The 13625-nt window shown below is 34.9% G+C and overlaps 2 protein-coding genes across 2 annotated transcripts; both read right to left on the bottom strand.

Moving 5' to 3' along the window:
• Nucleotides 1–2440: 2440 nt before the first annotated feature.
• Nucleotides 2441–5202, bottom strand: LOC104767348 (lon protease homolog 1, mitochondrial-like). The gene is made up of 11 exons (XM_010491385.2): nucleotides 5185–5202; nucleotides 4924–5120; nucleotides 4701–4825; nucleotides 4485–4615; nucleotides 4305–4409; nucleotides 4103–4219; nucleotides 3845–4012; nucleotides 3632–3736; nucleotides 3373–3551; nucleotides 2721–3060; nucleotides 2441–2617 (listed from the first exon to the last, which is right to left on the bottom strand). Exons 1-11 carry the CDS (start codon nucleotides 5200–5202, stop codon nucleotides 2441–2443), a joined length of 1662 nt encoding a protein of 553 aa, XP_010489687.1.
• A 1404-nt stretch (nucleotides 5203–6606) lies between these two features.
• On the bottom strand, nucleotides 6607–12111 carry LOC104764252 (lon protease homolog 4, chloroplastic/mitochondrial-like). The gene is made up of 19 exons (XM_087501560.1): nucleotides 11684–12111; nucleotides 11195–11260; nucleotides 10876–11067; nucleotides 10734–10799; nucleotides 10535–10576; nucleotides 10283–10405; nucleotides 10098–10196; nucleotides 9926–9991; nucleotides 9727–9813; nucleotides 9590–9629; nucleotides 9249–9420; nucleotides 8998–9122; nucleotides 8767–8897; nucleotides 8580–8684; nucleotides 8370–8486; nucleotides 8029–8196; nucleotides 7841–7942; nucleotides 7074–7760; nucleotides 6607–6966 (listed from the first exon to the last, which is right to left on the bottom strand). Exons 1-19 carry the CDS (start codon nucleotides 11897–11899, stop codon nucleotides 6793–6795), a joined length of 2778 nt encoding a protein of 925 aa, XP_087357686.1. The 5' UTR covers nucleotides 11900–12111; the 3' UTR covers nucleotides 6607–6792.
• Between the last annotated feature and the right edge of the window lie 1514 nt (nucleotides 12112–13625).

The following is a 13625-nucleotide window of genomic DNA, read 5'->3' on the forward strand; positions in this document are numbered from 1 at the left end:
TGCCTCGCTAAGAGAATATATAGACGTACCTATCCGTACTTTTAGTTAAATCTTAGGGTTTTGTATCCGTACCTATCCGTACCTGATTTTTTTTTTCAACGTACCTGATTTTTTTTTTCAACGTACCTGATTTTTTTAGTTAAATCTTAGGGTTTAGTTAAATTATTTATTGGACAATAACAAATTTGATTTGGTAATCCATGCGGTTTATCCGGAACCCTTTTTATGGCCCAGTTCAATCATATAAGTTTATGAATGAAATAAACATTATATAATTTAATTTTGTTTGTTTGTTATCTTTAAAAAGAAAATTTCGAAAGAACCCATGAAAATTATATCGTTATAAGCCGTCACCACGCGTGCGTTACTTAGATTTCCAACTTTGTGTAGCTTTTTTCTTTGTTTACTTTAACACTACAAAAGACCATGCAATCATTATAGATTTGATTAATGTGATTGTATAATCATTCTACAATCACCTTTAAAAATATTCGCTTAGGTGGATGACATCAGAAAATCTGAATGTGATTCGACGTAATTAGTTCAATAGCTAGGTTCAGATAAACACCAATACGTTGTGTCAAGAAAGCTAGTAAAAATCAAACTAAACACTTTGATCTTATAATGGTTCTACTATTTAAACTTTAGAAGAAAAAAAAAGAAAAAAAAACAGTTACATATGCATTTTGATCAAGTTTAGTTCAGCCCAATTATGAATGAAGAGTATAAAATTACAAAATAAGTATGTTTTTAGTTACTACTTGAAGTTTATGATCACTAGATGGTATTTATGTACAGGACTCATATCTTTTTGATTGGTAGTTTGGTACTCAAAAAAAGGGAAGATCGATCTCCACCATCAACGTCAGCCTGTCACATCTTTTGGCTTGTTAGGCATTTCACACACTTTGATGGGGTTGGTCAAGTTTATAATACACACACTCTCACTCTCTCTCTCTCTTATTTTTATCTATAACACTCAAATTCACACGTGATTAATTTTCTGTTAGAGCAAGCACATCGGTTGGGACTTTTTTTTGGTCCCTCACATTTAATAATAATATTTAGAAGAGAATCGATACAACCAAAGTCTCGACAAATTTTTGTTCTAACCCTAGAGAAAATAGAACATCCAATGAGAACGTAACACGCGTCGAAGTGGACAACCAAAAAACGTCCCGAATGAAGATACGATTCTTCAAATTTGGGCTTTTTTTATTTATTTTAAATCAAAAAAAAACGGAGGACGGCCCAAATCATCACAGATGCACATGGTCTTATATTGATAAGGCAAGCATAGAGAGCATGTGTGCTTGAAATATTTGTAGGGTACGGTCAATATTGCCTTGTTCTTATAGCTTTCCATTTACGGAATATTAAATAATAGTGACTCTTTCACTACATGTACTTTTTTATTTTCTTTATTATGATCCGTGGTTTTGATTCATGCATCTCTAGATTCTCTACCGTACCACAAGATATATGATATCTATCCTTGCTACGTACATCTCAAAATGCTTTGATGACTCATTTTCTCATCTGAAATTTCCTTATTTTCGTTTTAATATTATGCCTGATGATCATCTACATATATATATATATATATATATATGCAATATAAGCTTAAAATCCAAAATATGTGAGGGACGTACGTATAAATACATTAACAATAATAAGCAATGTGATTAACAATAAGAAAAAATAATGACTAAAACTACTTTTAAGTTGTCTTTCAATAAATTTAGGGAACTCGTAAAACCTAGTTTAAAACGTCAAAACCGTACGTTATGTCAGTATTTATCTAATTATGTATTTTACAACGTTCTTTGTTATTTTGAAAAATTTTCTACGTAGTCGTGTTTGATATCTATGTGTGTTCAAAACGGATTAAAAATTGCAACTACCAAAAGAAGATGAAGATATTGGAATTGATTGATTTTAAGATGGCGTGGGGCTTTTGTCTCATTATCAGATTTTGTGCTATTAATGGATTTCGATATAAAGTAATTGAAAGATCTTAACCCAAAGATGTAACTCTTGATTGGACCTTTTTCTACATGCTCCAAATTAAAAAAAAAAAAAAAAAAAGTTGTTTTCTTTTTCTTCTCCGTTTTATGTGATACCTTCAAGGTTTCACAAGAGCCACAGTAAAGCGAAGCAATGAAGGTCAGTTTATCCACTTCCACTTAATATTCTTTTATAAAGTATGCCTAAGGAAATCCAATCACAAAATCAAAATTACCCAACTTAGTGAAAAATATGTCACAGAATCACTCACATTCCATCCGGCAGTAAGAAAAAAAAAAGATCATAGTGGTAAAATAATCAACAAATAATAGTTAGAAGAAAACTAGCCTCAAGAATTAACTAAAGAATCGATGATTACATGAATGCAAAGACTCCAAGTCCCAAGTTAGAGGGCAAGTCAGATTTCTTCTAATTAATGGTCATCATAGTTAAATGCTATATCGAATATTTGGTCATATTCACTTACGAAGTGAACATCAAGCCCTTCTTTCAAATCTTGTGGGAGCACCTCAAAATCTCTCCGGTTAAGAGCTGGAAGTATTATCGTCTTAATCTGATTCCGTTTTGCAGCTAAAGTCTTCATTTTCACCTGAATGAGAGAGATTTGGTGTCTTACAAAGCACTTAATACAAAAATTGGTTATCAAACAGCTAAAATGGAGTAGAAAATTCTAGTGTGTGCGTGTGACTTACGACGCCTATTGGAAGAATTCTACCGGTTAGATTGACTGCTCCAGTCATTGCAAGATCTTTCTTCACAGGTTTCTTCATGGCGAGTGATAGCAAGGAAGTGATCAAGGTGCAGCCTCGGCTAGGCCCTTCATTTGATTTGTTACTACCTGTAACATGTAGATGAAGCTTGGAATTCGCAAAGAACGGGTTCTCGGGTTCTTTCTCGAGCAAGAATCTTCTGGCAACCGTGCTAGCGACCTGCACACTTTCTCTCATTGCATTCCCAAGCTGGCCCGTTATGACAGAGAGGCCTTTGCCTTTCTCTTCTTCGATAACGTTGGTCTCAATGTACCCAATTCCTCTAGTCGTATATATAAAAAAGGCATTTGCATTAGGCGACAAAAACAAAAAATACATACATAATAGGCCACATTTTTCCTAAATTAGGCTGAACATTCATTTTTATGTGATGTTATAGGATTTTTTTGGAAACAAGACTCATATCATACACATTTATGGAAAATTTGTTTGTTTTTCCTTTGCATTAACTACTAAAATCTTGTTTTTTAGGAATTTGTTTTGAAAATGAACTATATTTCCTTTTTTATACTAAAAATAAGATAAAAAAATTTTCAAAAATAGAATGTGAGAAGTTACATATTTTATTATTAGCCTTAGGCCTCTATTGACCTTGGCACGACACTGCTGCATATAGACCTTTTCTACTTTGGTCTCGAAATTAGTCGGTTTGCCAATACAATCTGCAAGGTTCGATTCTTTAATCGAAACCTTCCTAGCTGTTTCAATTTGTGTTGTATCGGATGTATCTTCTCGTACTAGTTTAAGAGCACTCTGTACATAAAAGTCATGACTGATGTTAGATTATTGATGTTAGATTATTGAGTGTTCCATTAACTTTTTAAGCAAGTTACCTTGCGGTAAATCTTCTCAATTTGCTTCTGGAGATTTCTAACTCCTCCTACTTCTTTGCCGTAATTTTCTATCAAGGAACGAAGAGCACAATCGCTTACATCAACCTGGTAACATAAATCAACAAGAACTATTCAAATATCCATATAGTATATATGAATATCAAACATCAGAAGATGAGAGGATATATATATGCATGGTTTTACGATTAAGACCTCTTCAGGCTTAATGCCACAATCTTTTCTTGCGGTTTTCTCCAAATAGTCTCTAGCTATATGCATTTTATCAGCAAAGAGATATCCTGCAATAGTAATCACTTCCATTCTGTTTAACAGAGGAGTAGGAATCTTGTCTATTACATTTGTTGTGCATACAAAGAAAACCTGTAACCAAAAAAACTTGTATTAGCCTTTATAAGTTCTCAATTGCTAATCAGATGATAAAATTCTCATTAAGAAAAAAAACAAAAAAACCTTTGATAGGTCAATGGGAACGTCGAGATAGAGGTCCATAAAATTTGCATTCAACTCTGGATCAAGAAGCTCCAACAAGGCGTCGACCGTGTCGCCAGTGATGTGTCGTCTTCCAACCTAATCAACCGAGGAACTATAAACAATTATTGCAACTACTAACATAAGATTCTTGAATGTTACAAACCAATCCAAATAGTATCACCTTATCAATCTCATCAATCAAAACAACAGGATTCTGTGTTCCCACACTTTTTAGACATTGCACCATCTTTCCCGGTGTGCCGTTGTATATTGTTCGGGGAATCCCCTAATTATAAGAGATCAAAATCTTCAATTCCTTAATCGTTTATTTATGATCAACGCAATAGTGTAGATAAATTACATTAATGTTAGCAGCCGTAGATAGCCCTCCAACAGAGCATTGAAAGAAATTACGCTGAAGAGCACGCGCAATCGAACGCGCAATGCTAGTCTTACCAACACCGGGAGGACCCGCAAGACAAATGATCTTCCCTGATTAACATAATTATACAAAAATATATATAAGGATATGATTTGTTTATGTAAAATCAACAAACCCTAGAGGTCGACTACGTACCTTGTGAAGTGCCTCTAAGTTTTTCAACAGCAACGTGTTCTATTATTCTTTCTTTTACATTCGATAAGCCATAATGATCCTCATCAAGAATCTTTTCTGCACTCGTGACATCACAATTCTCACCACTGCACACAAAATAAATCAAATTTACTTAACTACAGATGATGCAATTCCTCAAGCACATGAGCATAATATATGAACTAAATATCACATGAGCAAAAACCTGTAATTTCCCCAGGGCAAAACGGTCAACCAGTCAAGGTAGTTACGGGCAATAGTAAATTCGTGACCGGTCTTAAACACCTCCAGTTTCGTAAGCTCTTCATCTATAACTTGCAATACACGTTTTGGGATTTTTAGCTTATTAGGCTCAATCCTTTCCCTAAACTTTTGCTGCAAAGAACTATTGTTTTTAGATATCTTATGATCATGATATAAGATTACTTCAAATTAAAGATACTCTTACGATGGTATTGGTACGTACCACAACAAGATTTATCATCTTTGTAATCAAATCCAAGCTCCTGCATAAATTAGATTACTTTCATTGATTAATATACGCATATGTACTAACTTCAAGGAAAAGAGTTTCCTTAGACTACATTTCGACTAAAAAGGAAAATCACCAAATGCATGTTACTTAAAAATGTAAATATTTAGCAAAAAGAGGAGAGTTATGCTTTTGTAGGGTAGGGTAGCTGAAGGTATACGAAATCAAGAATTACAACTAATTTGATGAAAGTAAAGAATTTTAGAGTTTGGATGATGGAAGATTTTGGAGTTAGATGGCATAGGAAATTAATTTGTCTCATTATCATTTCTTGTGTCAAACATGAATTCGAAACAAAATATTGAAATTATGTAAATCTGTATACAGCCGCGTGGATTGCTAAAGGAATTGTTAAAATTTAAGATTTATTTAGTAATTACCAATTTAATTAAGTAGAAGAATATGAATTTTGTTTGAAATTTACTTTTTCTATGCTCACTAATGCTAAAAAGAAAAGGAAATTTGCTTGACTTGTAAGACGTTTTTGGCTATAAGTATATATACATGGAGATTGTTTTAAAAGAACTCATATTCTGAGAACCTTTGATTGTTTTAATTCACCATTATTTTTGTTAGAAATTTGTGGTCGGGTGGATATTTTGTACACTTCATTTACAAGTAAAAATATATTTACGCGTTTGATGCGTTTACAAGTTATGTTTTGCTTAACCCAACTTGCTCCAGAAAATATTTAACAAGCTATATCATAACAAGAGGCAGATCGTGCATTTCTTTGGTCAGTTAGGAATTCTAGATAATTATACTACAATGCTTTAAAAACATTTGCAATGGCGTCATATGCATTGATTTTTCTTACTTAAAAAGTTTAATAACTAGAGGGCACAAATTTTAGTCGACAAAAAATTAATGAATAAGCATGTCATGTATAGAATATTAATTTATAAGTATTAATATATGTGGTATTCAAACTATAATGAAATAAAATATTTTCTAACATATCAGAAAAATAGGTAATTTTTTTTTGAAGTTTTCAATTTCTAAATATACATCATTTTCATAAAGCTATTAAAATGTGACAAATGATATTATTATTCATAATATAATTTAAATATATGTATGCCATGTGTATAAGTGAATTTATTTATAATATTTATAATTTATTGTCAATAATGTTGTCTAAATATTACAAATTTAATTCTAAAACCATAAAATTTATAACATTTGAAAGTCAAATCTTATATTGCTATAATTGTCCCAATACCTTTAACAAAAAAAAAAATTGTCCCAATACATAATTTTAAGAATTTTAAAAAATAAAGTATATCATTATAAATATTATTTACAGTATAAAATAAGAAATATTAATTTATAAATAAATTAATATTACTAGAAATTAATAAAATATCATGGTCCCGATATTACTAATTTATAGAGTTTCTTAATAGAAAAAAACTACATAAATAACATTTATAATGGTGACAATCAACCAAGAAGAGATATAAAATCAGCCTAAATTAGACTTGTTGTTATATATAATGGTCATAGAGCCAAAAGGCGAGCTCGAAAATCTGGTCAGTTGTTCTAATGGTCATAGCCAAAGGCTAGCTCGAAAATTTGGTCATATTTATCGACGAAATGAACATTGAGCCCTTCTTTCACGTTTTCTGCCAGCTCATCATAATCACTCCGGTTAGCCTCTGGGAGTATTATCACCTTCACTTCACTCCGTCTTGCGGCTATAGTCTTCTCCTTCACCTGAGAAAGACAGACACAGAGAGATTTTGTGTATTACACACTAAACTGAGGCTTACTAGAAATTGGTTACAAAAAAGCTAACTGTTGTGTGTGTTTCTTCTACTTACGCCGCCAATTGCAAGAATTCTACCGGTCAGAGTGACTTCTCCTGTCATTGCAAGATCCTTCCTTACAGGCTTCTTCATGGCAAGTGACAGCAACGAAGTTATCATGGTGCTCCCTGCGCTTGGACCGTCTTTTGGTGTGGCTCCTGCAGGAACATGTAAATGAAGCTTGGATTTCGCAAAGAACTGGTTCCCCGGTTCTTTCTCGTGCATTATTCTTCTGGCCACTGTGTGAGCTATCTCTGCGCTTTCTTTCATCACAGCCCCAAGCTGACCCGTTATGTGAAGCCTGCCTTTGCCTTCTCCTTCTTCTACAAAGGTTGTCTCTATGTACAATGTTGAGCCACCCATGGATGTCCAAGCTAGCCCCATTACAACCCCAACTGGTGTCTGTTCATAGATCTTCTCTGCGTGAAATACTGGCTTGCCTACATAGTCTTCAAGGTTTGATTCATCAATTACAAACTTTTCAACCGTTTCAGCTACCACTACGCTCTGCTCAGTCTTTGGTTCTGTTGAATCCCCAGTTGCCAACTCATCTGTCAACACAGTGGATCCTTCTGCAGAGGTCTCCTCTGGGGATTCCAAATCAGTCTTGGCCAAAGGTTTACTATCTTCAGTGTCAGTAACAACATCAGAATTTGCAGGCACTTCGAGAGATGTCCCTTTGCGCACAACATTTAGAGCAATCTGTAAGAAAATCAATCATTTTAGATCCTGAGGGTCCAAGTAAGAAGTTTGGAATATGTTCAGTGAATTTGTTAACTTACCTTACGAAAAATCTTCTCCATGTGCTTCTGGAGATTTCTAACGCCTGCTTCTCTGCAGTAATTTTCTATCAAGGAAAGAAGAGCTGCATCACTCACATCAACCTGGAAAGAGTACAAACAACTTGAGCAAAACAGTAAATGACATCAGAAATGACAGGAGACTGAGGAACACTGGTTGTGAGTGAGACCTGTTCAGGCTTAATGCCACAATCTCTGCGCGCAGTTTTCAGCAAATAGTCTCTAGCAATTTGCATCTTCTCATCAGTAATATACCCTGCGAGACTAATCACCTCCATTCTGTCTAGCAGAGGACTGGGAATCGTATCTATCACATTTGCTGTACATACAAATAAAACCTGCAATAAACTTGATCAGACCTAAGTTTCAAACACAAACTTCCTATTATGAAACCAATACACAGATGTAATAAAACAAGTTCCAGTTTCCCTTCAAATTTGGTGGATCACATGCGAAGAAAGAAATTGCAAGTGAGAAATGTAAAGAGAAGAGAAAAATGTTCATGAAAAACCTTTGATAAGTCAATAGTAACATCGAGATAGTGGTCTAGAAAATTTGCATTCTGCTCTGGATCCAAAAGCTCCAACATTGCGCTGGCTGGACCGCCGTCGTGGCACTTTACTCCAAGCTGCCAAAGGAACCATAGACAATTATTGCAAAAATTTTAAGCTGAAACTGAGAAACCAAGCTAACATATATTGAATACTAAAAAGCAAGCTACCTTATCAATCTCATCGATCAGAACAAGAGGATTTTCTGTTCCCACAGTCTTTAGACATTGCACCATCTTTCCAGGCATGGCACCAATATATGTTCGACGATGCCCCTAAACAATGTATAAGATTATTTATAAAAACTTCATAAACAGCGTTAAAAGTACAGTTTAATTTTTCATGTAGTATATATACCTTAATCTCAGCAACATCGGATAGTCCTCCAACAGAGAACCTGAAGAACTTGCGGTCAAGAGCACGTGCAATTGAACGCCCAATGCTAGTTTTACCTACTCCAGGTGGGCCAGATAGACAAATGATCTTCCCTGTTGCCACATTTTACAAATTTTCACCTTCAGAACTTATAAATGAAGCTAAAAGGTTTTACCAAAGACGAATGAAATAGAAAGGCAAAGATATGATGACCCTGTGAAGTGCCTCTAAGTCTCCCCACAGCAATAAACTCTAGTATTCTTTCTTTTACATCAGATAATCCGTAATGATCCTCGTCAAGAATCTTTTCTGCTCGTGAAACATCAAAATTCTCATCACTGCAAACCAAATTAGATTTGATTATAATAAATGAGATTCCTCAATCAATGTATGCACAAAAAATCAACTACGAGTGTTGTTGTTATAACTCTCCTCAAGACATAAGCATGAAGCAAATGGCAAACCTGGATTTTCCCCAAGGCAACACGGTCAACCAATCAAGGTAAGTATGGGTCACATCGTACTCGCTTGAACTGGTTTCTAACATCTTCAGTTTTGTAAGCTCTTCTTCTATGGCTTTTAGTACATGTTTTGGAATCTTATCTTTAATAGGGTCAATCCTTCCCCTAAACTTTTCTGCAGAAAAGAACAGACTTTAGCTTCAGTAGTTGTACACTCATTGATGCACAGCTCTCGGAAGTCAAAACAAAGAAAACTAGGCGTCATGAGTTCACAGTGGTGCGATCTCAAAGTTTGAATCGAAAATATCCTTATAGTAGTAGACTAGTATTAGTGTAGTACTAACCATAAAGTGCGGTTTTGGCGTCTGTCTCCACGCCAAGCTTCTGCATTGGTACATTTAACAGTCATCAATCAAAAATACTATACATCATACACACCCATAAAAAGAGCAGACATAAGTTGAGGAGGCGAGCTAAAAACCGCTTGTATAGCCTTGAGCTGCTCCTTTAGTAACATTTTATGTCTCTCGCTTTTAAATTGTTCTTCAAAAGCTTTTGCTATGGATTCCTAAACACGAATTTAAAGAGATGAGATCAGTATATATAATAAAACATTTTCAAAAATCTAGTAGCACGAGTCAGCTGGACAGATGCAGGAAAGTGAAGAAGGCGTGAAGTACTTGAATCTTGTTAATTTCCAATTCTTTTTTCACCAGTACCAGCGTCCATCCCAGACGTGTGTGAATCTGGATCAAAGAAAACAATATGAGAAGCTGGCTAAGAATGGAAATATATATCATTCTCTTTGAGGTAATTACAGCATCAAAACGTGACAATGGCTAAACTACTTACATCCAATTGTTCAAGAATCCCCTGAATTTGAGATTTGTTAGCGCCAGAGATCCCGGCTGCAAAATCGGCTAACTTTGGATAACTGAAGTCACCTATATGCTATAAAAAAAGAGAAATCTACTAAGATACCGATACTCTGACATAGGTTGTACTCGCAAGCAGTGCCAGATATTAAGAGAACATACCTGAGTATATGTCCGAACTTGATCTCTCCAGAGTGAAGTTGTCCTTAAGACATCCCTCAGTGTTGTCATAACTTCAAAGTATGTTGCCTTGATGAGATCATTGTCCTTGTCATACGGCTCATCCTGCAAAGTAACAAAGAAACACGTGACAAAGGATCTAGATTTCAGAATTTAAAAAGGAAACAGAAACCGCATGTCTTGCTCCCCTGCTCGTATTCATAAAAGGATAGACTAGTTAAAACAGAAACACACCTTTACATGGTCAACTTTGACGGTAAGAGGATCTTCACTCACCTGTGAGAAAAACAAAGTACATGGTTTTACACTGAGTGAGCCATAACTTGATAAGCGGAGGACACATGTGGAAGTTATACACACAGCTTCTGAGCTTTAAAATCTTAACTTTTCATGGAGTTTTATCCTTTTCAAAGAAATATTTCTATTAACTTACCATCTCTGTTATTTTAAGTCGTCTGTGACCAATAAGGATGACTTGCTCACCTTGGATACATGAAATCTGTAAAATTGGCAAATGGTTATGTCTTTCAAACAGAGACATAAATCCGGTTAATTAACGTGCGGGAAGAGTTTACCTGAGCAAGTGTGCCAACTTCATGAATCCGGTTAAACAACTCTTTTCCTTTCAACTTCTCTAAAATATTCTCTGTTTCAGAGCTAGAAGATGAATCAGTTGACTCGGCATCGTCATCCTTCAAAAGGAAAGCCCCCGCATATGGGGATTTTTGTCTTCTGCTCTCTTCTAAAGCTGCAAGTACTTTAGGATCCTAGACAATAAAATGCTCATACAAGGTCAGAAAAACGCAAGCAGACAGCAAACATCAAAGGCAGTAGTATTCTAATGGACATGCAAATTAAAATAGGTATCCAAAACTAGGGTGAAGTAACAGACACCTTGACATAGATTGGCATGTAAAAGCCAGGAATAAGAGGCTTGTGGAGTAATGGCAATGCTATAACCTGCAATGAAGCAACAGAAAGGTTTAATGAAAACAATCGTACCAATGTTATATAACCTGCAATTAAGCTTGGGAATGGGTATTTTGTATTAAAAGGTTCAATCTTTGCCTAGCTGTTAAACTAGGAATGGTCCATTAAAACACTAAACTTCTTCAAAATTTCGAATTTCCCTACTAATGCTGTAAAGGTTCTAGCTTTAACATCCCAATCGCTAGAATTATAAAGAAAAAAAGTTGTCAATTGAATTGATTTCTCTATGATCTTAGATCTATGGCAAAATCATAGCATATGAAGAGCACCAGCCACATTTAAGGCAGTTCAATTGATTCTTGGAATCCTACATTCCCCATGATCATAAAACTCCCCATGGGTCGGGGGTGAATAAAATAAAAAAGTGAACTTTATAATAAAATTTGAACAAACCGTTAGACAATCGTTGAGGTGAGTTTTAGTTGAGGCAATCGCGGCAGAGGAATCCGAGTCGGAGGAGAAAGCACGAAGACCCAAAGAACTCCGGTTACATCCGGTTAGCTGAGTCAGTGACTTGAACAATAGACTGTTAACCGGGTTAGACCGGACTCGAATAGCCGGAGTCAGGTGATGTGAACAGTAAATGTTCGAAACGAGGAGCTTCAACATGACCGGGGGAGGAAGATGTTTGAGTAGCAAGATTTGAGAATTTAGGGTTTAAGCTTACCCTAATAAGCAAGAAACCGTACGAAATTGAAGTCTGTAGACGAAGAAGAAAGACTTGCTGTCAAAAGCCCTTCATAAACCCCTTCGCCAAAAAAAAAAAAAACGTATTTATGGGAAAAGGACGTACATAGCCTCCAAAATGCCGTCGTTTCTTTTGCATGCTTGTCTTAACCAGACCGGATTTGTAAGAAAAATTCCGTGTCATTTAGCTAAATTTTGGGCCAGCGAAAGTAACTAACTTGATCATGGGCATGGCCATGGGCTTTTTTGTTGGAATTTATTTTTAGAAAAACATTATAGCACTCTCTTTTTTTATTTGAATTCTTTTTATGGGTTAAAGTGAAATTGAACCGGTCTATTACAATTAAGAAAATAAAAGAAGTTGCATGCTGCATGCAATAGGCTGTTAACCGGTCTATTACATTTAATTAGTACGTACTCTAATTAATAATACCTCAAATAATGTTATTCTTGGTTTCGCATGCTGCATGCAATGTACGTGCTCCGTTTAATAATTCATAAGTTTGATTTTTAACATATTATATATCAATGTTTTTGACAGAAAAAAATTAGAAGGATTCGTCTTTAAATATGTTTTTTATAAAAAAGTAGTAATACAAAAAAAGTTTTTAAGTTGAGACCAATATTTTCTTCGTAAAAAAAATCATTGTCATCATTACTAAAATAATTGTCCTGAATTGGGATAACATATAATCATCAATGAGGATAACAACTAATCATTTGATTTGGGAATAATAAACAAAACATAAAGCGGGAACATTAATAAATTAGGAAGAGTATATCAAAGCGTGTCTGACGCAAGGAGGCAAATCTCTCTGGCATGACTCACGTTTATCGCTAAATACCCCACATTTGCTTTGTTTATCTCTGCAAATTATAATACTTTCGTTTCTTATTTTTTTAACTTTTTGACAGCTTCAATAAATTACTTTTGAATAGACAACAACAGAAAAATGTCAGGCTAAAATATAATCAGTGAAAACAAATCCTGCTCAATACCGCAGTCTTAATCGTCCGTGAAGACGCGTTTCTCGCTCCCGAAGCGGAAGCGGAATCGGAATCGCGTGGAATCGCATGGAATCGCGTCGGAATCGCGATTCCCAAAATAAGGTGGTTGGAAGCGCTGTCGAATCGCACGTTTCCGATTTAGAAGCGTCGTGGTGTTAACGGAAGCGATGACGATGTAGATCGGAAAATATGAAATAGTTTTCTGCTTATAGATGAAACAAACAAGTCATTAACCTGAATATTAGTTTATTACTTTGCACCATGAGCCTGAACAGACGACGACGGAGATGGCTTTACCAGATGCGACTTTGAACGGAGAAGACAATCAGTGATAATGGGCTGGGCCTTGTTCTCATTGACTTCGTCAATTGCCCACGTCACTTGTTCTTGTGTGTTTTAATTTTTAAAGTGTTGTTTGTCTAATTGTTACTTAGTTAGTGTTCTGCTTTTTTTTTTCTTTTTTCAATTATTAGTTAACTTAAATATGTATTAGTTGTTAGATAAATGTTTAGAAGGTAATAAATTTTTTAATTTGTATGTCTCAATATTTTATTAATATAATTTTATGTTTAATACATAAATATACATGTATATGTATATACGCTTCCAACACGTACCCGCTTCCTAATTTTTATAAAAA

Source organism: Camelina sativa, chromosome 19 (assembly GCF_030686135.1).
Source record: "Camelina sativa cultivar CO46 ecotype springtype chromosome 19, ASM3068613v1".
Taxonomy (NCBI): domain Eukaryota; kingdom Viridiplantae; phylum Streptophyta; class Magnoliopsida; order Brassicales; family Brassicaceae; genus Camelina; species Camelina sativa.